The sequence below is a fragment of the Somniosus microcephalus genome, chromosome 3 (genome assembly GCF_052327205.1).
Source record: "Somniosus microcephalus isolate GS21.2 chromosome 3, FLI_Smic_1.0, whole genome shotgun sequence".
Taxonomy (NCBI): domain Eukaryota; kingdom Metazoa; phylum Chordata; class Chondrichthyes; order Squaliformes; family Somniosidae; genus Somniosus; species Somniosus microcephalus.
In genome coordinates, this window is record NC_140989.1 from 140,524,817 (window position 1) to 140,549,619 (window position 24,803).

The following is a 24,803-nucleotide window of genomic DNA, read 5'->3' on the forward strand; positions in this document are numbered from 1 at the left end:
AACTCTTACCCACCCACTACTCTTTCATCACCCCCGGAAGAACATCGACCAACGGTACCCCCACCAACCACCCCTTCAACAACCCTGGCGGCGCCCCCGCCAGAGACCCAGGAGGCCACCGGGGACACCCAGCCGACACCCGCGGCACCACAACAGCCACGTCGGTCACAGAGGACTATCAAACCCCCGAACAGACTAAATCTATAGAAGGGGTGAATGTGATGAAATATGCCATTCATCACTCATCTGTATTCTCTGTGTGTGATTGTGCCTGTGACTGTGGTTTAGTTTCAGTTTCATTTCCCTTACCTCAGTTCCATTTCCTCACCTGTATTTTATTGTGTGTAGGGCTCCGCCCATACCTGGCCTCTACTTAAGCAGGCCCAGCGTGTCTCACATCCAGTACAGCTGACCTCTGGATGGGAGACACTTCTCCACTGTGTGTTACCTTCTAAGTTAATAAAAGCCTTGCTTTGTTCAGTTAACATTGAGTCTCGGATTTATTGAGGCACATCACCGTTATTTCCAACCCGCCCTGCAGTTGTAGTTCTGTGTCCGCTGTCCAGCTTCGCACCGTTTTTACTGTTGTAGGTGTGCTCTTTAACTTCTGTTTGTAAACAGGAAATAGGAGTACGGAAATGTGGTCTGATTTGCCGAAGCCCGGCCGAGCAATGGCACGGTAGGCGTGCTTTATTGTTGTATAGCAGTGATCTAGAGTTTTTCCATTTCTTGTCGGACAGGAGATGTGTTGAAAGTATTTCGGCAATACTTTCTTTAAACTACAATGGTTGAAGTATCCCGCAATGATAGGAACTGCCTTGGGATACCGGTTCTGAAGTTTACTGACCTCACTGTAAAGTTCACTCAGTGCAGCGTTTGCATCAGCTTGTGGCTGAATGTAGACTGCTGCCACGAGAATAGCAGAGATTTCCCTCGGTAAATAAAAAGGGCGGCACTTAATTGTTAGTAGTTCTAAATTAGGTGAATAGTGTTGTGAAAGTACCTGGCCATCTGTACACCAGTTGTTGATCAGGCAGCAGACACTCCCACCTCTGTTCTTCCCCGTTGAATCAGCTGTTCTGTCGGCCCAAAACAGAAGGAATCCCTGGGGCTGCACCGCCTCATCAGGTATCATGGAGGTTAGCCACGATTCTGTTAGGAACATGGCACAGCACTCCCTAATGTCCCGCTGTGAGGCGATACGGCAATTCAACTCGTCAATCTTATTTGCCAGAGATTGAACATTGGCAAGGAGAATGCTGGGCAAAGCTGGTTTCCACCCCCGTCTGCGTGATCTAATTAGCAGGCCTGCCCGCGACCCCCGCCTGTGGGCTCGTCTGCACCTACTCCCCGGGGCCTGATGGTTCTGGTCGAGGGGTGGACTCCCCTGCCCCCGCTGCTCTCCATTGTCCCTCAGTACCTCCACAGGAAAGTCTTTTGTTAAGTTTCTTGTTGTGATGTCTGTATTTCCGTGAAAAACCACTGGAATATTCCGTAATTCCAAGAGTGTTTGGCGACTATATATAATAACCACTTTCGCACTCAGGATACACAAAATAAAAAATAAAAAGCAACAGCGAACCTGCAGGAGATGAGGCGGTTGAGCGGCGGCGATGATAAAAGCGGCAGCGAGGCAGATAGGCCCAGAGCGGCAACGGCAGCAGCAGCGGTCCCGTGGTAGACGAGGCGGCGGCTGTGAGGCAGGTATGCCTATATTTGAGGCAAGTAAGTGATATGCCTATCAATTAGTCCAATAAAAGGCGACGAGTTAAGAACGTAACTGAAGGTTTTTATTGGCTAAATAACAGAGCCCACCCTCGTGGGTGATCCGATCCAACAGGGAGGAATACTAGCCAGTCAGCTACCTTTATACCTGGGCAGGTAATGGGCGGAGTCGGAGGTGGTCAGCCCAGGTATAACAGTGCGACAAGAGGCGACCTCGTGTAGTGATGTGACAGTGAGAACAGTGAGAACAATATACAGTGATAACTATAACAGTGGTTTACCACATTCACCCCTTGTTTAGATTAGAGTCCGGCGGGGTGAAGTGTATTACCAGCTCTGGTATGTCAGTCTGTCCGGAGGCTTCGTTAGCCTCTCCGATCGTCGCAGCGGCGGTGTTACATTATCCGGTGTTAAAGCTGGTGTCTGCGTAGTCGGCAAAGGCTCGTGGGGTTCCGGCATGCCGTCTACCTCGGCTGGACTCGGGGGGTTGGGAGGGGGGGGTGAGGGTGCGAGGTCTCGTAAGGAGACAGTGTCCTCCCGTCCGTCTGGGTAAGCCACATAGGCGTACTGGGGGTTGGCGTGCAGGAGGTTCACCTTCTCGACCAGGGGGTCCGTTTTATGGGCCCTCACGTGCTTTCGCAGCAAGACGGGTCCCGGAGAGGTCAGCCAGGTTGGTAGGGTGGTTCCCGTAGTCGACTTCCTGGGGAAGACAAACATTCGGGCATGGGGGGTGGTGTTAATGGCAGTGCAAAGTAGTGACCGGATGGAGTGCAGCGCAATCGGGAGGACCTCTTGCCAGCGGGAGGTTGGGAGGCCCTTAGACTTTAAGGCTAAGAGGGTGGCCTTCCATACCGTCGCGTTCTCTCTTTCCACCTGGCCGTTCCCTCGGGGGTTGTAGCTGGTGGTCCTGCTTGCTGCAATACCCCTCTCCAATAGGAACTGACGGAGTTCCTCGCTCATGAAGGAGGCGCCCCGGTCACTATGTATATAGTTCGGGAACCCGAACAAGGCGAAGAGTTTGTTCAGGCATTTAATGACCGTGTTACTGGTCATGTCTGGGCAGGGGAAGGCAAAGGGGAAACGGGAGTACTCATCAACGATGTTGAGGAAGTACACATTACGGTCGGATGACGGTAGGGGCCCCTTGAAGTCGATGCTCAGACGCTCGAAGGGGCGGGTGGCCTTGATCAGGCTTGCTCTGTCCGGCTTATAGAAGTGCGGTTTGCACTCAGCACAGATCTGGCAGTTCCTGGTCATGGTCCTGACCTCCTCGATGGAGTATGGCAGGTTGCGGGCCTTAATGAAATGGTAGAGTCTGGTGACTCCGGGGTGGCAGAGGTCATTGTGGAGGGTCTGAAGTCTATCACTTTGCGCGCTGGCGCATGTAATGCGTGAAAGAGCATCAGGGGGGTCGTTCAGTTTACCGGGCCGGTACAAGATCTCATAATCATAGGTGGAAAGCTCGATTCTCCACCTCAAGATTTTGTCGTTCTTGATCTTGCCCCTCAGCTTGTTATTAAACATGAAGGCAACCGAGCGTTGGTCGGTGAGGAGGGTAAATCGTTTGCCTGCCAAGTAGTGCCTCCAGCGCCGTACTGCCTCCACAATTGCCTGGGCTTCCTTCTCGACCGACGAGTGTCGGGTCTCGGGGCCCTGTAGGGTCCTTGAGAAGAAGGCTACCGGCCTACCCTCCTGGTTAAGGGTAGCGGCTAGGGCGAAGTCGGATGCATCGCTCTCCACTTGGAAGGGGATTGACTCATCCACTGCGTGCATTGTGGCCTTGGCTATGTCTCCCTTAATGAGGGAGAAGGCCGCGCACGCCTCTTCCGTGAGGGGGAAGGATGTGGTTTTCAGGAGGGGTCTGGCTTTGTCCGCATAATTGGGTACCCATTGGGCATAGTAGGCGAAAAGCCCCAGGGTTCTCCTAAGTGCTTTTGGACAGTGGGGGAGGGGTAGCTCCATGAGGGGGCGCATTCTTTCGGGGTCGGGGCCGATGACTCCGTTCTCTACTACACAGCCAAGGATGGCAAGGCGCGCTGTGTTAAACACGCATTTCTCCTTATTGTAGGTGAGGTTCAGCCGTTGGGCCGTACGGAGGAATTTCTCCAGATTCACGTCGTGGTCCTGCCGGTCGCGGCCGCAGATGGTGACGTTATCTAGGTAGGGGAATGTGGCCTGCAGTCCGTTCTGGTCAACCATCCGGTCCATCTCCCTTTGGAAGACCGAGACCCCGTTGGTGACACCGAAGGGGACCCTAAGGAAGTGGTATAGGCGCCCATTCGCCTCGAAGGCGGTGTACTGGCGGTCCTCGGGGTGGATAGGGAGTTGGTGGTAGGCCGACTTAAGGTCGATGGTCGAGAATACGCGGTATTGTGCAATCTGATTGACCATGTCAGATATGCGGGGAAGGGGGTATGCGTCCAGCTGGGTGTATCTGTTTATGGTCTGGCTGTAGTCGATGACCAGGCGATTTTTATCGCCGGTCTTAACGACCACGACCTGGGCACGCCAGGGGCTGTTGCTCCCCTCGATGATGCCCTCCTTCAGGAGACGCTGCACCTCAGAGCTAATGAAAGCTCTGTCCCCAGCGCTGTACCGCCTGCTCTTGGTAGCGACGGGTTTGCAGTCGGGGGTGAGGTTAGCGAACAGGGAAGGTGGCGGCACCTTGAGGGTGGATAGGCTGCAGGTGTTACGCGGTGGGCGGTTTAACCTTCGCTGGTTGTCGACTGTGAGTGGGGGGAGGGGTCCACCGTATGCTAGGGTTACACTTTGGAGGTGGGATTGGAAGTCCAGCCCTAGTAGGACGGCAGCGCAGAGCTGGGGGAGGACGAGGAGTTTAAAGTTTTTATACTCTGTACCCTTAACCGACAAGGTCACAGCACAGTAGCCGCTAATGTCCGTGGCGTGGGACCTCGATGCCATCGAGATTCGGTTGCGCGTTGGCAGGACAGGGAGGGAGTAGTGGCTCACCGTGTCTGGGTGGATGAAGCTCTCCGTGCTTCCGCTGTCGAACAGGCAGGTCGTGGCGTGGCCGTTTACTTTGATGTCCATCATCGACTTGGACAGGTGGTGTGGGCGGGCTTGATCCAGAGTGACGGAGGCTAGCGTGTAGGTAAGCGAGTCGTTGTCGTCTGCGGGCGAGGCGGTCGTCGGGTCCGGGGGCCCGGTGGCAGTCGGGCGTGGTGTGTAAAATGGCGTCTCCCACGAGGTAGGACAAAATGGCGGAGAAGATGGCTGCCCCCATAACTCACATGAGGCACTATTGGGGTCGGTTGCCTTGATCAAAGATGGCCGCCCCATGACTCACGTGTGGGGATACTGGCCTCAGTTGCCGTGAAAGAAGATGGCCGCCCCCACAGTTCGCATGAGGCACTGCTGGCCTCTGAAGATCCGCTCCTGCAGGCCTTAGAGAAATGGCCTTTCTTCCTGCAGGTTGTGCAGGTAGAGTTCCTGGCTGGGCAGCGCGACCTCGGGTGCTTCTCCTGGCCGCAAAAGAAGCAGCCGGCGGCCCGATCGCGGGTGCCCGATGTCGGAGCCGGTACCGGGGGTGGCGGGCCCGGTCGGGTCCGGGACGCCGACGCTGAGGTAGGTCCCGGGGGCGGCGCTGCGAAGGGTATTGCGGTAGGGGTCGGGCCCGAGTCCCAGGGTCGCGAGCAGTACCTGGAAAACGCCTCCTGGTCCTGATGGGCCACCTCCAGGGAGAGAGCGAGGGCTTCAGCTTTGTCCAGGTCGAGGTCTTTAGCTTCAAGCAGTCTTTGCCGTGAGTAGTCGGACCGTAGGCCTTTCACAAAGGCATCGCGGATATTATCTTCCGTATTTTCAACAGCCGTCACCGCTTTAAAGTCACAGTTCCTGCCGAGTGCTCTTAGCGCCCGTAAAAATTCAGCTACAGACTCTCCTGGCTGTTGCGGGCGGGATCTTAGGAGGTGCCTGGTGTACATGTAATTTACCGGGCTGCGGTACTGCTGTTTCAGTAGGTTGATAGCGGCCTCGTACGTAGTCGTGTCCTGTATGAGTGCGTATACTCTCGGGCTCGCTTGGGCGTTCAGAAGTCTTAGTTTGGATCTCTGCGGGGCGCCGGATTCTTCCAGGTAGGATTCGAAGCAGTCCAGCCAGTGTTTGAAGTTGAGGGCTGCGTTTGGTGCCTGTGGGTTTAGATCCAGGTATGGTGGTTTCAAGGCTTGCAGCCAAGCCGGCTGGTGTGGCCCGTTGTCTGGAGGCTGCTGTTGCTGTGCTGCTGGGTGAGCTCCTTGCTGTTGCTGTTCATTATCAGACATCTTTAAAATTTAGCCAATAAAATTGATATGCCTATCAATTAGTCCAATAAAAGGCGACGAGTTAAGAACGTAACTGAAGGTTTTTATTGGCTAAATAACAGAGCCCACCCTCGTGGGTGATCCGATCCAACAGGGAGGAATACTAGCCAGTCAGCTACCTTTATACCTGGGCAGGTAATGGGCGGAGTCGGAGGTGGTCAGCCCAGGTATAACAGTGCGACAAGAGGCGACCTCGTGTAGTGATGTGACAGTGAGAACAGTGAGAACAATATACAGTGATAACTATAACAGTGGTTTACCACAGTAAGCCCATAGGCGAGGCAGGTAGGCCCAGAGACGAGACAGGTAGGTCTAGAGGCGAGGCAGGTAGGCCCAGAGGCGAGGCAGGTAGGCCCAGAGGCGAGGCAGGTAGGCCCAGAGGCAAGACAGGTAGACCTAGAGGTGAGGCAGGTAGCTCTAGAGGCAAGACAGGTAGGCCCAGAGGCGAGACAGGTAGGCCCAGAGGCAGGTATGCCTATATTCGAGGCAGGTAAGCCCAAAGGCGAGGCAGGTAGGTCTAGAGGCGAGGCAGGTAGGCCCAGGCGAGACAGGTAGGCCCAGAAGCAAGGCAGGTAGGACTAGAGGCAAGACAGGTAGGCCCAGGAGGCAAGTATGCCTATATTCGAGGCAAGTAAGCCCAGAGGCGAGGCAGGTGGTCTGGAGGCAAGACAGGTAGACCCAGAGGCGAGACAGGTAGGTCTAGAGGTCTAAAGGCGAGACGAGGCAGGTAGGTCTAGAGGCGAGACAGGTAGGCCCAGAGGTGAGGCAGGTAGGTCTATAGGCGAGACAGGTAGGCCCAGAGGCGAGGCAGGTAGGTCTAGAGGCGAGACAGGTAGGCCCAGAGGTGAGGTAGATAGGCCCATAGACAAGGCAAGCAGACCCCCAAAAGCGGTGCAGCAGCAACGGACCCGCGGGAAACCAAGCGGCCGAGCGACGGCGGTGAAACAGTTAAGCCCAGACGCAAGGTAGGTAGTCTCTAAAGCGGCGGCAGCAGCAACCACCCGCGGGAAACGAGGCGGCCGAACGGCAACGGAAAGGCAGGTAAGCAGCAGCAACGGACCCGCGGGAAACCAAGCGGCCGAGCGACGGCGGTGAGACAGTTAAGACCAGACGCAAGGTAGGTAGTCTCTAAAGCGGCAGCATCAGCAACCACCCGCGGGAAACGAGGCGGCCGAACGGCAACGGAAAGGCAGGTAAGCCCAGAGGCGAAGCAGGTAAGTAGATAGGCAGGTAGAACGGCTGCAGTAGCGAAAAAATAAAACAAAGCTGTGGGAGCTCACAGAGACACGTCTGCTCTCTTCCAGCGCCGTGCCAAAAATTTACCATGAGAAAATGAGAGAATGGGACGTGTGAGGAGAGGTAGAATGGGATGTGTGAGGAGAGGTAGAATGGGATGTGTGAGGAGAGGTAGAATGGGATGTGAGGAGAGGTAGAATGGGACGTGTGAGGAGAGGTAGAATGGGACGTGAGAGGAGAGGTAGAATGGGATGTGTGAGGAGAGGTAGAATGGGATGTGTGAGGAGAGGTAGAATGGGATGTGTGAGGAGAGGTAGAATGGGATGTGTGAGGAGAGGTAGAATGGGATGTGTGAGGAGAGGTAGAATGGGATGTGAGAGGAGAGGTAGAATGGGACGTGAGGAGAGGTAGAATGGGATGTGTGAGGAGAGGTAGAATGGGATGTGAGGAGAGGTAGAATGGGATGTGTGAGGAGAGGTAGAATGGGACGTGTGAGGAGAGGTAGAATGGGATGTGAGGAGAGGTAGAATGGGATGTGAGGAGAGGTAGAATGGGATGTGGGAGGAGAGGTAGAATGGGATGTGTGAGGAGAGGTAGAATGGGATGTGTGAGGAGAGGTAGAATGGGACGTGTGAGGAGAGGTAGAATGGGATGTGTGAGGAGAGGTAGAATGGGGTGTGAGAGGAGAGGTAGAATGGGATGTGAGGAGAGGTAGAATGGGATGTGGGAGGAGAGGTAGAATGGGATGTGTGAGGAGAGGTAGAATGGGATGTGTGAGGAGAGGTAGAATGGGACCTGTGAGGAGAGGTAGAATGGGACGTGAGGAGAGGTAGAATGGGACGTGAGGAGAGGTAGAATGGGAGGTGTGAGGAGAGGTAGAATGGGATGTGAGGAGAGGTAGAATGGGATGTGTGAGGGGAGGTAGAATGGGATGTGAGGAGAGGTAGAATGGGATGTATGAGGAGAGGTAGAATGGGATATGAGAGCAGAGGTAGAATGGGACGTGTGAGGAGAGGTAGAATGGGATGTGAGAGGAGAGGTAGAATGGGACGTGTGAGGAGAGGTAGAATGGGATGTGAGAGGAGAGGTAGAATGGGATGTGAGGAGAGGTAGAATGGGACGTGTGAGGAGAGGTAGAATGGGATGTGAGAGGAGAGGTAGAATGGGATATGAGAGGAGAGGTAGAATGGGACGTGTGAGGAGAGGTAGAATGGGGTGTGAGAGCAGAGCTAGAATGGGACATGAGAGGAGAGGTAGAATGGGATGTGAGGAGAGGTAGAATGGGACGTGAGAGGAGAGGTAGAATGGGATATGAGGAGAGGTAGAATGGGATGTGTGAGAAGAGGTAGAATGGGATGTGAGGAGAGGTAGAATGGGATGTGTGAGGAGAGGTAGAATGGGATGTGAGAGGAGAGGTAGAATGGGACGTGTGAGGAGAGGTAGAATGGGATGTGTGAGGAGAGGTAGAATGGGACGTGTGAGGAGAGGTAGAATGGGATGTGTGAGGAGAGGTAGAATGGGGTGTGTGAGGAGAGGTAGAATGGGATGTGTGAGGAGAGGTAGAATGGGATGTGAGGAGAGGTAGAATGGGATGTGTGAGGAGAGGTAGAATGGGATGTGTGAGGAGAGGTAGAATGGGATGTGTGAGGAGAGGTAGAATGGGATGTGTGAGGAGAGGTAGAATGGGACGTGAGGAGAGGTAGAATGGGATGTGTGAGGAGAGGTAGAATGGGATGTGAGGAGAGGTAGAATGGGATGTGTGAGGAGAGGTAGAATGGGACGTGTGAGGAGAGGTAGAATGGGATGTGAGGAGAGGTAGAATGGGATGTGAGGAGAGGTAGAATGGGATGTGGGAGGAGAGGTAGAACGGGATGTGTGAGGAGAGGTAGAATGGGATGTGTGAGGAGAGGTAGAATGGGACGTGTGAGGAGAGGTAGAATGGGACGTGTGAGGAGAGGTAGAATGGGATGTGTGAGGAGAGGTAGAATGGGGTGTGAGAGGAGAGGTAGAATGGGATGTGAGGAGAGGTAGAATGGGATGTGGGAGGAGAGGTAGAATGGGATGTGGGAGGAGAGGTAGAATGGGATGTGTGAGGAGAGGTAGAATGGAGAGTGTGAGGAGAGGTAGAATGGGACATGTGAGGAGAGGTAGAATGGGACGTGAGGAGAGGTAGAATGGGACGTGAGGAGAGGTAGAATGGGAGGTGTGAGGAGAGGTAGAATGGGATGTGAGGAGAGGTAGAATGGGATGTGTGAGGGGAGGTAGAATGGGATGTGAGGAGAGGTAGAATGGGATGTATGAGGAGAGGTAGAATGGGATATGAGAGCAGAGGTAGAATGGGACGTGTGAGGAGAGGTAGAATGGGATGTGAGAGGAGAGGTAGAATGGGACGTGTGAGGAGAGGTAGAATGGGATGGGAGAGGAGAGGTAGAATGGGACGTGTGAGGAGAGGTAGAATGGGATGTGAGAGGAGAGGTAGAATGGGATGTGAGGAGAGGTAGAATGGGACGTTTGAGGAGAGGTAGAATGGGATGTGAGAGTAGAGGTAGAATGGGATATGAGAGGAGAGGTAGAATGGGACGTGTGAGGAGAGGTAGAATGGGATGTGAGAGCAGAGCTAGAATGGGACATGAGAGGAGAGGTAGAATGGGATGTGAGGAGAGGTAGAATGGGACGTGAGAGGAGAGGTAGAATGGGATATGAGGAGAGGTAGAATGGGATGTGTGAGGAGAGGTAGAATGGGATGTGAGGAGAGGTAGAATGGGATGTGTGAGGAGAGGTAGAATGGGATGTGAGAGGAGAGGTAGAATGGGATATGAGGAGAGGTAGAATGAGATGTGTGAGGAGAGGTAGAATGGGACGTTTGAGGAGAGGTAGAATGGGACGTGTGAGGAGAGGTCAAGATTCAAGATTCAAGATTCAACATCATTTTATTGCCATATGTAACTAGTACAATGGAATGCTTACTCCCCACTCACTCCCACAATACAAGCATATAATATAAAAGCAAAAAATAAAAACAAGTATAAATAAAAACAATAAGCAAATAAGCAAAGAGTATAGCAATAACAGTCCAAGTTGCAGGATATGATGAATAGTGCAAAAAAGCCTCAATTACCACTCGAAATAATAGTAATGTAATATGATAAATATATGGTAATATAAGTATAATATATATATTTACATAAACATATAACTATAATATATGGGGCAGTGCAATTAGCAGTTCAGTAGGCGCACTGCCTGTGGCTAGAAACTGTTCTTAAACCTGTTGGTCCTGGTTCGGATGCTGCGGTACCGACGTCCGGACCGCAGGAGGGAGAACAGTTTGTGCCCAGGGTGTTTGGGGTCCTGGATGATGGAGCGGGCCTTGTTCCAGCACCTGGTCTGGAAGATCTCCTCGATGGACGGAAGTGCGCACCTGATGATCTTTTCTGCCGTATTCACAACTCTCTGGATGGCTTTCTTGTTCTGTGCGGTGGTGTTACCATACCACACATTGACACCACTCGTCAAGACATTCTCTATGGTGCCGCGGTAAAAGTTCACAAGCCACTGTGTGCTTATGCCGCATTTCCTCAGGCACCGTAGAGGGTAAAGGCGCTGGTGTGCCTTCTTCAGCATAGCCTCAGTATTATGGTTCCAGGCCAGGTCATCAGAGATCTGCAGTCCCAGGAATCGGAAGCAACTGATGACTTCCACTGGTGTCCCGTCTTTGCTGATGGGGCGATGGTTCCCTCGGTGGCTTCTGAAGTCCACGATGAGCTCCTTAGTTTTGCCAACGTTCAGGGCAAGGTTGTTGTCATTGCAACATCTCATCAGCTGGACTATCTCATCTCTGTACTCCGTCTCGTCATCGTTGCTTATCAGGCCAATTACTGTGGTGTCGTCGGCAAACTTGATAATCCGGTTATTGCTGTGTATGGCTGTACAGTCATGTGTAAACAGAGAGTACAGCCAAGGACTGAGGCAGCAGCCTTGTGGCGCTCCGGTGTTGAGAGCCAGAGTGGATGAGGTGTTGTTCCCTATTTTCACCACTTGAGGCCTACCAGTCAGGAAATCCAGAATCCAATTGCAGATGGGGGTGCCCAGGCCTAGGTCCCTCAGTTTCAGGACCAGCTTGGAGGGAGTAATAGTATTAAATATAGAACTGTAGTCAATGAACAACAGTCTGACGTAAGTGTCCCTCCTGTCTAGGTGTTCCAGGGCAGTGTGTAGTGTTAGGGAGATGGCATCGTCTGCAGACCTGTTCGCCCTATATGCGAACTGGAACGGGTCCAAGGAATCGGATATGATGCTGCTTATGTGTGTCATGACCAGCTTTTCCAGGCACTTCATGGCTATGGATGTTAGAGCCACGGGACGATAGTCATTGAGGCCTGTTACCTTGGTCTTCTTAGGTAACGGCACAATGGTTGTCTCCTTGAAGCACACTGGTACAACAAACTGCTGCAATGAGATGTTAAAAATGTCCATGAACACAGGAGCCAGCTGGTCTGTGCAGGTCTTGAAGACACGGGGTGAAACCCCGTCTGGGCCGGCTGCCTTCCGTGCATTCACCCTCCTGAAGGTTCTCCGGACCTCGGATTCAGTCAGCTGTAATGTGTAATCCTCTGGGTGGCTGGGGGTTTTGATGGCCGGCTCAGTGTTCTCCCTCTCAAAGCGAGCATAAAAAGTATTCAGTTCATCTGGTAGGGAGTGATCGGTGTTGGTGACTCCCGCTGAGCTCCCCTTGTAGTTGGTGATGGCCCTTAGTCCCTGCCACATGCGTCTGGCGTCAGAGCCCCTGCCACACTGAGACTCTAGTTTGTTCTTATAGTCTCTTTTTGCTGCTTTGATAGCCTTTCTGAGGTCATACTTGGCCTTCTTGTAGAGTTCGGTGTCCCCTGATTTGAAAGCGGTACGCCGTTCTCTTAGGTTGTTGCGGATGTCTGAGTTCATCCATGGTTTGCAGTTAGGAAATAAACGGACAGTCTTGGTAGGAATGCATTCATCCACCAGTCTGTTAATGTATCCAGTAATGTGACCTGCGCACACATCCAGGTCTGGGTTCTTGAAAACACTCCAGTCCGTTTGTGATGAAATATGCCATTCATCACTCATCTGTATTCTGTGTGTGTGATTGTGCCTGTGACTGTGGTTTAGTTTCAGTTTCATTTCCCTGACCTCAGTTCCATTTCCTCACCTGTATTTTATTGTGTGTAGGGCTCCGCCCATACCTGGCCTCTACTTAAGCAGGCCCAGCGTGTCTCACATCTAGTACAGCCGACCTCTGGATGGGAGACACTTCTCCACTGTGTGTTACCTTCTAAGTTAATAAAAGCCTTGCTTTGTTCAGTTAACATTGAGTCTTGGATTTATTGAGGCACATTAATTTTATTAACTTATTTTTCAACACAATGCATCAACTCTTGAAACCCGAACGTTTGGATTTGGACCAGCATGCTTCGGACGCATCGGCACGCTTCGGACACTGGTTTAAGTGTATGGAATTCTTCCTGGACAATTCCGCAGCCATCACAGGCGCTACGGACGCTGAAAGTATGAAACTCGGAATCCTGCGGAATTGGGTAAGCCACCGGGTTTACCCCCACATCCAAGACGCCGACGCGTACCCGGCCGCCTGCGACATCTTAAAGGCGCATTGCCAGCAGCCTACGAATGAGGTGTATGCTAGGCATCTGCTCGCTACTCACGCACAGCGACCTGGGGAATCGCTGGATGAGTTCCTAGTCACCCTGAAAACGCTTGGCAAAGACTGCAAGTGCCAAGATGTAAAAGCCGCAGTGTACACTGACGAGCTTGTTCGTGATGCCTTTATCACAGGCCTCAGCTCCACTTACATCCGGCAGAGACTACTGGAGAAAACGGGATTGGACCTGAAACAGGCTGTGGACACATCCCTGGATGTGGCCCAGAGAAACTCGGACGCCTACTCTTCAGCCCGTGCCGCCCACGCCGCCACGTGTGCACCAAGGGCGCCGCCATCTTGGAAGGCACCTTCCCCGCCCGGCAGCCCGACACCGTCGGGGCCCCGCTCTCCCCCCAGAAGCCCTACGACAGCCGCGACGCGTCGGGGCCCCAACTGCTACTTCTGCGGACAGCCGAAACACACCAGAAACCCGTGCCCGGTGAAAGGCACCACCTGCTTCAAGTGCGGTAAGAAGGGGCACTTCGGGAAGGTGTGCAGAGGGAACCCCGCCGGAAAACCCGCCACCGCCGCGTGTGCGCCGTGGGAGCGGCCATCTTGGACGCCATCTTGCCCGACCTCGTGGGGTCCGCCATCTTGTGAGCAGACAGCGTGGACGCCATCCTGTCTCGATCAGGGCCCTACAGTGGCATCGGTCACAGTGGACCAGACCAGGCCGCACCCGCTATCCAAATCAATGGTGGACATCGAGGTAAACGGGTGCGGGGTTAAAGGTTTAATTGACAGTGGAAGTACGGAGAGTTTTATCCACCCTGAACTAGCACAACAACTCTCTCTAACGGTGGTCCCTACTCGGGGTACCATCTCTATGGCTGATAAAACCCAGACATCGACCATTATGGGTTACTGCGCGGTACAATTGTCCGTTAACGGAACTGTATACGATAATTTTAAATTACTAATCATGAAGAATCTATGTGCGAGCGTGATCTTGGGCCTGGATTTCCAGTGCCACCACCAAAGCATCATGCTCAATTACGGTGGGTCCCAGCCGCCCCTCACAGTGTGCGGCCTGGCTACCCTGAAGGTAAAGCCGCCTTCGCTATTCGCGAACCTTACCCCTAACTGCCGGCCAATAGCGACCAAAAGCAGGAGGTACAGCTGGGAGGACAGGCGGTTTATCGCGACCGAGGTAGACAGGCTCCTGAAGGAGCGCATTGTTGAACGCAGCAACAGCCCGTGGCGCGCCCAAGTGGTGGTGGTGAGGGGTAGTGAGAAGAAACGGATGGTGATCGACTATAGCCAAATGATCAACAGGTACACCCAACTAGACGCCTACCCGCTAACCCGCATATCAGAAATGGTGAACCAAATCGCCCAATACCGGGTGTTCTCCACCATCGACCTCAAGTCAGCATACCACCAGCTCCCTATCAGACCAGAGGACCGCCCGTACACCGCCTTCGAGGCGAACGGACGCCTCTACCAATTCCTCAGAGTCCCCTTTGGGTTGACGAATGGGGTCTCAGTCTTTCAGAGGGAGATGGACCGCATGGTCGATGACCACCACTTGCAGGCAACCTTCCCCTACCTCGACAACGTCACCATCTGTGGTCACAACCAGCAGGATCACGACTCGAACCTCGAGAGGTTCCTGAAAACCACACAAAAACTCAACCTCACTTACAACGAGGACAAGTGCGTTTACAACACCACGCACCTCTGCATACTAGGCAGCGTGGTGGAGAATGGGGAAATCGGACCAGACCCCGACCGATTGCGCCCCCTACGGGAGCTGCCCCTGCCCAACACTCCCAAAGCCCTGAAAAGGTGCCTGGGGTTATTTTCTTATTATTCCCAATGGGTCCCGAACTACTCCGACAAAGCCCGCCCCCTCTTGAAAGCATCCTCTTTTCCGCTCTCTGCTGAGGCCCACGCCGCCTTCAAAAGCATTAAGCGGGATATTGAGCGGGCCACGCTACAGGCAGTGGACGAGAACACTCCCTTTCAAGTGGAAAGTGATGCGTCTGACTTTGCCTTGGCGGCCACCCTCAACCAGGCGGGGCGGCCCGTAGCTTTCTTCTCGAGGACCCTCCAAGGGCCCGAGATCAGACACTCGTCCGTGGAAAAGGAAGCCCAAGCCATCGTGGAGGCAGTGCGCCACTGGCGCCACTACCTAGCCGGCAAACGCTTCACCCTACTTACCGACCAGCGGTCGGTAGCGTTTATGTTTAATAATAAACAGAAGGGGAAGATTAAAAATGATAAGATTCTCAGGTGGCGGTTCGAGCTCTCCACCTTCGAGTATGACATCATTTACCGGCCAGGGGCCCTTAACGAATCCCCCGACGCCCTCTCACGAGGGATGTGTGCCAGCGCCACCGGGGATCGGCTACAGACCCTCCACAACAACCTCTGCCACCCAGGGGTCACACGGCTGTTCCACTTCATAAAGTCCCGCAACTTACCCTACTCGATTGAGGAAGTTCGGTCTCTGACCAGGAACTGCCGCACTTGCGCTGAGTGCAAGCCTCGGTTCTACCACCCAGATAGAGCCCACTTAATCAAAGCTACACGGCCCTTTGAGCGGCTCAGCTTAGATTTCAAGGGCCCCCTCCCGTCAGCCGACCGCAATGTTTACTTCCTGAACATTGTGGACGAATACTCCCGTTTCCCATTTGCCTTCCCCTGCCCAGACATGACCAGCGCCACGGTCATTAAATGCCTCAACAGCCTGTTCTGCCTGTTCGGTATGCCGAGCTACATCCACACGGATAGGGGGGCGTCCTTCATGAGCGAAGAGCTACGCCAGTACATGCTGTCCAGGGGGATCGCCACGAGCCGTACCACCAGCTACAACCCCCGGGGTAACGGCCAGGTGGAGCGAGAGAATGGGACAGTATGGAAAGCAGTCACTCTAGCTCTAAGGACCAAGGGCCTCCCTATCTCCCGCTGGCAGGAAGTCCTCCCAGATGTGCTCCATTCGATACGGTCGCTATTGTGTACTGCCACTAATGCCACGCCTCATGAACGAATGTTTTTTTTTCCCCCGAAATCCACCTCAGGCGTATCCATGCCATCATGGCTCTCCACCCCAGGTCCGGTATTTGTACGAAGGCATGTGAGGGGCCACAAGACGGACCCTCTCGTGGAGTCAGTGCACCTACTCCACGCCAAACCCCAATACGCGTATGTCCGGCATGCCGACGGAAGGGAGGACACCGTGTCCATAAAAGACGTCGCCCCAGCCGGTAACGACAACAACCACAACAACGATCACAGCAACTCTTACCCACCCACTACTCTTTCATCACCCCCGGAAGAACATCGACCAACGGTACCCCCACCAACCACCCCTTCAACAACCCTGGCGGCGCCCCCGCCAGAGACCCAGGAGGCCACCGGGGACACCCAGCCGACACCCGCGGCACCACAACAGCCACGTCGGTCACAGAGGACTATCAAACCCCCGAACAGACTAAATCTATAGAAGGGGTGAATGTGATGAAATATGCCATTCATCACTCATCTGTATTCTCTGTGTGTGATTGTGCCTGTGACTGTGGTTTAGTTTCAGTTTCATTTCCCTTACCTCAGTTCCATTTCCTCACCTGTATTTTATTGTGTGTAGGGCTCCGCCCATACCTGGCCTCTACTTAAGCAGGCCCAGCGTGTCTCACATCCAGTACAGCTGACCTCTGGATGGGAGACACTTCTCCACTGTGTGTTACCTTCTAAGTTAATAAAAGCCTTGCTTTGTTCAGTTAACATTGAGTCTCGGATTTATTGAGGCACATCACCGTTATTTCCAACCCGCCCTGCAGTTGTAGTTCTGTGTCCGCTGTCCAGCTTCGCACCGTTTTTACTGTTGTAGGTGTGCTCTTTAACTTCTGTTTGTAAACAGGAAGTAGGAGTACGGAAATGTGGTCTGATTTGCCGAAGCCCGGCCGAGCAATGGCACGGTAGGCGTGCTTTATTGTTGTATAGCAGTGATCTAGAGTTTTTCCATTTCTTGTCGGACAGGAGATGTGTTGAAAGTATTTCGGCAATACTTTCTTTAAACTACAATGGTTGAAGTATCCCGCAATGATAGGAACTGCCTTGGGATACCGGTTCTGAAGTTTACTGACCTCACTGTAAAGTTCACTCAGTGCAGCGTTTGCATCAGCTTGTGGCTGAATGTAGACTGCTGCCACGAGAATAGCAGAGATTTCCCTCGGTAAATAAAAAGGGCGGCACTTAATTGTTAGTAGTTCTAAATTAGGTGAACAGTGTTGTGAAAGTACCTGGCCATCTGTACACCAGTTGTTGATCAGGCAGCAGACACTCCCACCTCTGTTCTTCCCCGTTGAATCAGCTGTTCTGTCGGCCCAAAACAGAAGGAATCCCTGGGGCTGCACCGCCTCATCAGGTATCATGGAGGTTAGCCACGATTCTGTTAGGAACATGGCACAGCACTCCCTAATGTCCCGCTGTGAGGCGATACGGCAATTCAACTCGTCAATCTTATTTGCCAGAGATTGAACATTGGCAAGGAGAATGCTGGGCAAAGCTGGTTTCCACCCCCGTCTGCGTGATCTAATTAGCAGGCCTGCCCACGACCCCCGCCTGTGGGCTCGTCTGCACCTACTCCCCGGGGCCTGATGGTTCTGGTCGAGGGGTGGACTCCCCTGCCCCCGCTGCTCTCCATTGTCCCTCAGTACCTCCACAGGAAAGTCTTTTGTTAAGTTTCTTGTTGTGATGTCTGTATTTCCGTGAAAAACCACTGGAATATTCCGTAATTCCAAGAGTGTTTGGCGACTATATATAATAACCACTTTCGCACTCAGGATACACAAAATAAAAAATAAAAAGCAACAGCGAACCTGCAGGAGATGAGGCGGTTGAGCGGCGGCGATGATAAAAGCGGCAGCGAGGCAGATAGGCCCAGAGCGGCGACGGCAGCAGCAGCGGTCCCGTGGTAGACGAGGCGGCGGCTGTGAGGCAGGTATGCCTATATTTGAGGCAAGTAAGCCCATAGGCGAGGCAGGTAGGCCCAGAGACGAGACAGGTAGGTCTAGAGGCGAGGCAGGTAGGCCCAGAGGCGAGGCAGGTAGGCCCAGAGGCGAGGCAGGTAGGCCCAGAGGTGAGGCAGGTAGGCCCAGAGGCAAGACAGGTAGACCTAGAGGTGAGGCAGGTAGCTCTAGAGGCAAGACAGGTAGGCCCAGAGGCGAGACAGGTAGGCCCAGAGGCAGGTATGCCTATATTCGAGGCAGGTAAGCCCAGAGGCTGTGAGGCAGGTATGCCTATCTTCGAGGCAGGTAAGCCCAAAGGCGAGGCAGGTAGGTCTAGAGGCGAGGCAGGTAGGCCCAGGCGAGACAGGTAGGCCCAGAAGCAAGGCAGGTAGGACTAGAGGCAAGACAGGTAGGCCCAGGAGGCAAGTATGCCTATATTCGAGGCAAGTAAGCCCAGGGGCGAGGCAGGTGGTCTGGAGGCAAGACAGGTAGACCCAGAGGCGAGACAGGTAGGTCTAGAGGTCTAAAGGCGAGACGAGGCAGGTAGGTCTAGAGGCGAGACAGGTAGGCCCAGAGGTGAGGCAGGTAGGTCTATAGGCGAGACAGGTAGGCCCAGAGGCGAGGCAGGTAGGTCTAGAGGCGAGACAGGTAGGCCCAGAGGTGAGGTAGATAGGCCCATAGACAAGGCAAGTAGACCCCCAAAAGCGGTGCAGCAGCAACGGACCCGCGGGAAACCAAGCGGCCGAGCGACGGCGGTGAAACAGTTAAGCCCAGACGCAAGGTAGGTAGTCTCTAAAGCGGCAGCATCAGCAACCACCCGCGGGAAACGAGGCGGCCGAACGGCAACGGAAAGGCAGGTAAGCAGCAGCAACGGACCCGCGGGAAACCAAGCGGCCGAGCGACGGCGGTGAGACAGTTAAGACCAGACGCAAGGTAGGTAGTCTCTAAAGCGGCAGCATCAGCAACCACCCGCGGGAAACGAGGCGGCCGAACGGCAACGGAAAGGCAGGTAAGCCCAGAGGCGAAGCAGGTAAGTAGATAGGCAGGTAGAACGGCTGCAGTAGCGAAAAAATAAAACAAAGCTGTGGGAGCTCACAGAGACACGTCTGCTCTCTTCCAGCGCCGTGCCAAAAATTTACCATGAGAAAATGAGAGAATGGGACGTGTGAGGAGAGGTAGAATGGGATGTGTGAGGAGAGGTAGAATGGGATGTGAGGAGAGGTAGAATGGGACATGTGAGGAGAGGTAGAATGGGACGTGTGAGAGGTAGAATGGGATGTGTGAGGAGAGGTAGAATGGGACATGTGAGAGGTAGAATGGGATGTGAGAGGAGAGGTAGAATGGGATGTGTGAGGAGAGGTAGAATGGGATGTGAGGAGAGGTAGAATGGGACGTGTGAGGAGAGGTAGAATGGGACGTGTGAGGAGAGGTAGAATGGGACGTGTGAGGAGAGGTAGAATGGGACGTGAGAGGAGAGGTAGAATGGGACGTGAGAGGAGAGGTAGAATGGGATGTGTGAGGAGAGGTAGAATGGGATGTGAGGAGAGGTAGAATGGGATGTGTGAAGAGAGGTAGAATGGCATGTGTGAGGAGAGGTAGAATGGGATGTGTGAGGAGAGGTAGAATGGGACGTGAGAGGAGATGTAGAATGGGATGTGTGAGGAGAGGTAGAATGGGATGTGTGAGGAGAGGTAGAATGGGACTTGTGAGGAGAGGTAGAATGGGATGTGTGAGGAGAGGGAGAATGGGATGTGAGAGGAGAGGTAGAATGGGATGTGTGAGGAGAGGTAGAATGGGATGTGTGAGGAGAGGTAGAATGGGATGTCAGAGCAGAGGCAGAATGGGATGTGTGAGGAGAGGTAGAATGGGGTGTGTGAGGAGAGGTAGAATGGGACGTCTGAGGAGAGGTAGAATGGGATGTGTGAGGAGAGGTAGAATGGGATGTGTGAGGAGAGGTAGAATGGGACGTGAGGAGAGGTAGAATGGGACGTGAGAGGAGAGGTAGAATGGGATGTGAGAGGAGAGGTAGAATGGGACATGTGAGGAGAGATAGAATGGGATGTGTGAGGAGAGGTAGAATGGGATGTGTGAGGAGAGGTAGAATGGGATGTGTGAGGAGAGGTAGAATGGGATGTGTGAGGAGAGGTAGAATGGGATGTGTGAGGAGAGGTAGAATGGGACGTGTGAGGAGAGATAGAATGGGATGTGTGAGGAGAGGTAGAATGGGATGTGTGAGGAGAGGTAGAATGGGACGTGAGAGGGGAGGTAGAATGGGATGTGTGAGGAGAGGTAGAATGGGATGTGTGAGGAGGGGTGGAATGGGACGTGAGAGGAGAGGTAGAATGGGATGTGTGAGGAGAGGTAGAATGGGACGTGAGAGGAGAGGTAGAATGGGATGTGTGAGAAGAGGTAGAATGGGATGTGTGAGGAGAGGTAGAATGGGATGTGAGGAGAGGTAGAATGGGATGTGTGAGGAGAGGTTCAATGGGATGTGTGAGGAGAGGTAGAATGGGACGTGTGAGGAAAGGTAGAATGGGACGTGTGAGGAGAGGTAGAATGGGATGTGTGAGGAGAGGTGGAATGGGACGTGTGAGGAGAGGTAGAATGGGATGTGAGAGGAGAGGTAGAATGGGACTTGAAAGGAGAGGTAGCAATGGATGTGATAAACTTTACCCAGAATGTATATTGAAGTGAGGTTCCTTCTCACCAAACCTCCAGACCTTGACATAATGGACATCTTGATGGTTTAACTGCTAATCAATTTAACCTGATATTTCCTTTCTGCATTTACAAAGGAACAGTATATGACTTGGACAATCCCAGATAGTTAATGTGACCTTGCTAATAGTTGCTATCTGTTAGCTTCATTGTGTCCATTGTTCTGGCTAATTTGCTATTAACATCTCACATGGGATGTTGCCAACCCATCTCCTTCGTCCTACTCCCTCATTCTCCTGACCAATCTCCAATATTTGCATATCCTAATCGGACAATGACCCCAAGATGTTATGATTAACTTTGATGAGGCACCTAAGCAAATTCTAACATGAGACACGTGTAATATTATTTTTGTAAGAGCTGTGACCTGTTAGATAAAAATCATGAAATTATTGCATTTATTTAGTGAGAGTTATTCTGATTGTCTCATGATTTGAGACGGTGGGGTGGCAATATGGCAGTACTGTCTATGTGTTTTTAAGTGGTTGCTGTTGCTGAAGTTACTGGTGTTGTAAAAGTTGTTGTTGTAACATTTGCCCACAGATAAAAAGGTCTTGATCAAAAGGGTTCGTGGCCCGCTCATTACAAAAAAAATTAGAGGGAACACTGATTACCTCCTCAAACAAAATCCTATGTAGGGAGTGGTGGTTGGGTGTGGCGCGTGCACCCAGTCAGTTATGCCCCTGTTTGTGAGCGGTTTGAATCGCTCCCATGCCCCTGGGTTCTAGACACTGGACTTAGGTACAGGCGGCGATACAGAAAACTCGAGTAGACAGATGGTTTGGATGTGAGAAAACCAAGATTTATTAAAACAGAAAATAACACAGTCTTACAAGAAATTACTGGTATAAAATCACAGGCAAGTACAAAATAACTATACTTATGCAGGGAATGGGGAACACATGGCACATCGAGGGAAAACAAACTATATTAACAATCCCCTTATCCTTATCCCACCCACTATACCTAACTAGATTAAGCTACGAGCGGCCAGAATTCATGCTCACCAATCCAAAATAAAACCAACTGTCAATGAGTGCGAGTTTTGAGGTCTGGTCTTTGGTCCTTCTAGGTACCCCGTCGCCACGTGGTCTTCAGGGGCGCGGTGCTGGATCTGCTACTGCGACACACCTTCTTCCCCTCCGCTGCCGTCGTCGTCTCGTCGCGATGGGTTCTCCTCTTCTTCTCCCTCGGGCGGTCGGCGGCGGCAACGTTGCGCCTATAGGGCAGTTGGCAGTTTTAACTGCCTAGATTTTCCTACCCAAGCTTAAGAACGCCAGTATATTCGTCGTGGCGTGGCCACCCGCGTTTTCGCAGTGTTCAACAAGGAATGTTCGTCTCACCAAGCGCCAGCTTATAACTAGACGCTGGGCCTCATCAATACGTTTTTCGCTGCCCTGCTCTGCTCTTATCGAGTTGTTTACCATCGCCTTCGTCTCCTTTCGTCTCGTCTCGTTCGGTTACTATACAAGTCCTGGGCTGCCTACTCACTTTCGTCTCGCCCCTTTGTGCGGCCTGGGCATCCTGGATGGCTATGGACTTGGGTCTCGTTCCCCTCCCCTGCTATTGGTATGGTGTCCTTAATTACTGAAACTCTGCTACGGGGAGCACCCACCACGAGGCCAGGGCACGAGTGTGAGCGGCAGCCCAAGAGGCCGGAGCCACGAGAGCAGGGACAAGGGCAAGAGCAAGAGAGAGATTGCTACCCGGGGCCTCCAGTTATACTCCTTACGATATCCCCTTATCTGCGTGCCAAATCAGGTTAGTTCATTGCTACAATTATTTAACTAGCCCGCCAAAATTGGAACAATCTAAACTAACTGTTTTTAGATGGCCATTTATCGCACCTAATGGCCTGATGTCCGAGCTGTATTGTTATTAATGCATTCTAATCAGCCTGTCCAGCCTCGATGGCTTCCTTAAGCTGTTTCCGATTATTTATGCAGACAGCTGGATGGCCTCAAGTATAGGCCTAACTGGTTTTGATCTGTCTACGATCTGGCTTAATACATATTCAATGTTCTGTGTCTGCTTTCCAAAATACAAAGTCCCTTTTCACAGAAACTGCATTTTAGGTTTCGATTTCCACAAAAGCTGCTTGCGCTGCCACAGCGTCCAAGCTTTTAAAATCTTGCAGGCTTTTGGTAACGAGGTGCGGACGCCATCTTTGGGTACCTTTTTAAAAAAATGTCCATGCAGGCTCCCTTTTATTAATAACCTTAGGGAAAATATGGGAATTTTGCAAATCTTACACCTACAACAAAATATATTTATTTTAAGAGACAACAGCAATTGGCTACAGCTCACAGCTGAGGGAAGATGAAGTTGATGTAAATTATTCACTATTTAAAAATATCAAATTGTACATTTGACAGATTATGACCTAAAAGCAGAGGCACAGTGTGAAGTAAAAACTACAGGCAGTACAAGATTATAAATGCTTTTTATTAATCTCCACCATTTCATCACCTTCAGCACCAAATTTTAAACCAAGGTTGCTTCATTCTAGTTATTTATCTGAGAAGCTACCAATGCGGTCCTTTTGCGGCTTCCTTTGCTATAACTGAAAAAGGCATCCGTGAACCAGGTTGGAAAGTGAACACACATAAAAATAATGACCCTTTCAACCATGGAAACCACAAGGTATCGTGCCTTAGGACTGGCGGATATTAGAGCCTCTACGACAGTATCTGTAACATCCACAGGATTCCGGGGGTATGTGTTCATAGCTTTCTGTACATCATCAATGCAAAGCTGCATGTACTCTTTGCTGTAGACACTTTTTAGAGCGTCATTTAATTTGTTCCAGACCTCTTCAGCTTTCTCCACTTGTAGAATGTTTGTTGCAAGTGCATAGTTCCCTGGCTCAATGATGCTGACCTGGCGGAAACAATGTGCTTTTGTAATATAGAATTAACCTTCATTTTGCTCATTTTTGTTTAAGACCTGCAAATTTGATATTGGTGGCTTACCTTTATTCCAAATTTCTTCATTTCAATCCTCAAGCAGTCTGAAAATGCTTCTATACCACACTTAGTGATTGAATAGATACTGCCTCCCCCAATGTGAATATATGCAGTCATGCTAGACATAAAAACAAAGCGACCTAAAATATATAAAAAAAGAAATGTTACTTTTCAGAACAACAAATAGTAAACAGTCTAGAAAATCCACTGTGCAATGAAGAAACCAGTGGACTTGTAAGTGAGGGGGAAACTATTGGGGCCAATCCATTTCTGCCAGGCTTCTACAAAAGCAAAATACTGTAGTTGCTGGAAATTTGAAATAAAAACAGAAAATGCTGGAAATACTCAGCAGGTCAGGCAGCATCTGTAGAGAGAGAAACAGAGTTAACGTTTCAGGTCGATGACCCTTCGTCAGAACTGGAAAAAGTTGGAAATGTAAAAGGTGCAGGGGGGAGGGCTTTAGTTTCCTGGATCACTGGGTCTGCTTCTGGGAAAGGTGGGACTTGTACAAGTCGGACGGTTTACACCTGAACCAGAGGGGCACCAATATCCTTGCGGGGAGGTTTGCTAGCACTGCTGGGGAGGGTTTAAACTAACTTGGCAGGGGGTTGGGGTACAGAGTGGAGCTATAGTAGGGGGTGATTTACAGCCAAATACAGAGGGAAAAACAAGTCAGCTGGGAAGGCAGAGCAAATATGTGAAGGCAAAAGAGAATATGGCAGGGCTGGAAGGCATTTATTTTAATGCAAGGAGTCTTGCAAATAAGGTGGACGAACTGAAGTTGTTGTTGAACACATGGGAGTACGATATTGTTGCTATCACGGAGACATGGTTGAGGGAGGGTCAGGACTGGCAGCTCAATATTCCGGGGTATAGAATCTTCAGGCGAGACAGAGGGGGGTGTAAAAGGGGAGGGGGTGTTGCAATATTAATTAAGGAGTCAATTACTGCTGTAAGGAGGGATGATATATTAGCGGGTTCCTCTAATGAGGCCATATGGGTAGAACTTAAAAACAAAAAGGGGGCAAGCACTTTGCTGGGAGTGTACTATAGGCCCCCAAACAGTCAGGGGGAGATAGAGGAACAGATATGTAGGCAAATCTCAGAAAAGTGCGAAAATAATAGGGTAATAATAGTGGGGGATTTCAACTTCCCCAATATAAATTGGGACAGTCAGAGTGTGAAAGGCTTAGAGGGT

General features: G+C 51.8%; 1 protein-coding gene across 2 annotated transcripts in view; it reads right to left on the reverse strand.

Annotated features, from left to right (window-relative positions):
• Positions 1-24,803, reverse strand: part of LOC147121439 (D-beta-hydroxybutyrate dehydrogenase, mitochondrial-like) — a 496,438-nt gene that overhangs the window by 443,056 nt on the left and 28,579 nt on the right. Inside the window, exons 3-4 of one of the 2 annotated variants that reach the window (XM_085981684.1) lie at positions 23,612-23,745; positions 21,420-23,519 (exon numbers count right to left, since the gene is read on the reverse strand). The exons of the other annotated variant lie outside the window; for it this stretch is intronic. Of the exons in view, the coding sequence (XP_085837810.1) occupies positions 23,145-23,519; positions 23,612-23,745 (509 nt within the window). The 3' untranslated portion in view covers positions 21,420-23,144. Of the gene's footprint in view, positions 1-21,419; positions 23,520-23,611; positions 23,746-24,803 lie in introns of those variants that run through there. 2 annotated transcript variants of the gene reach the window in all.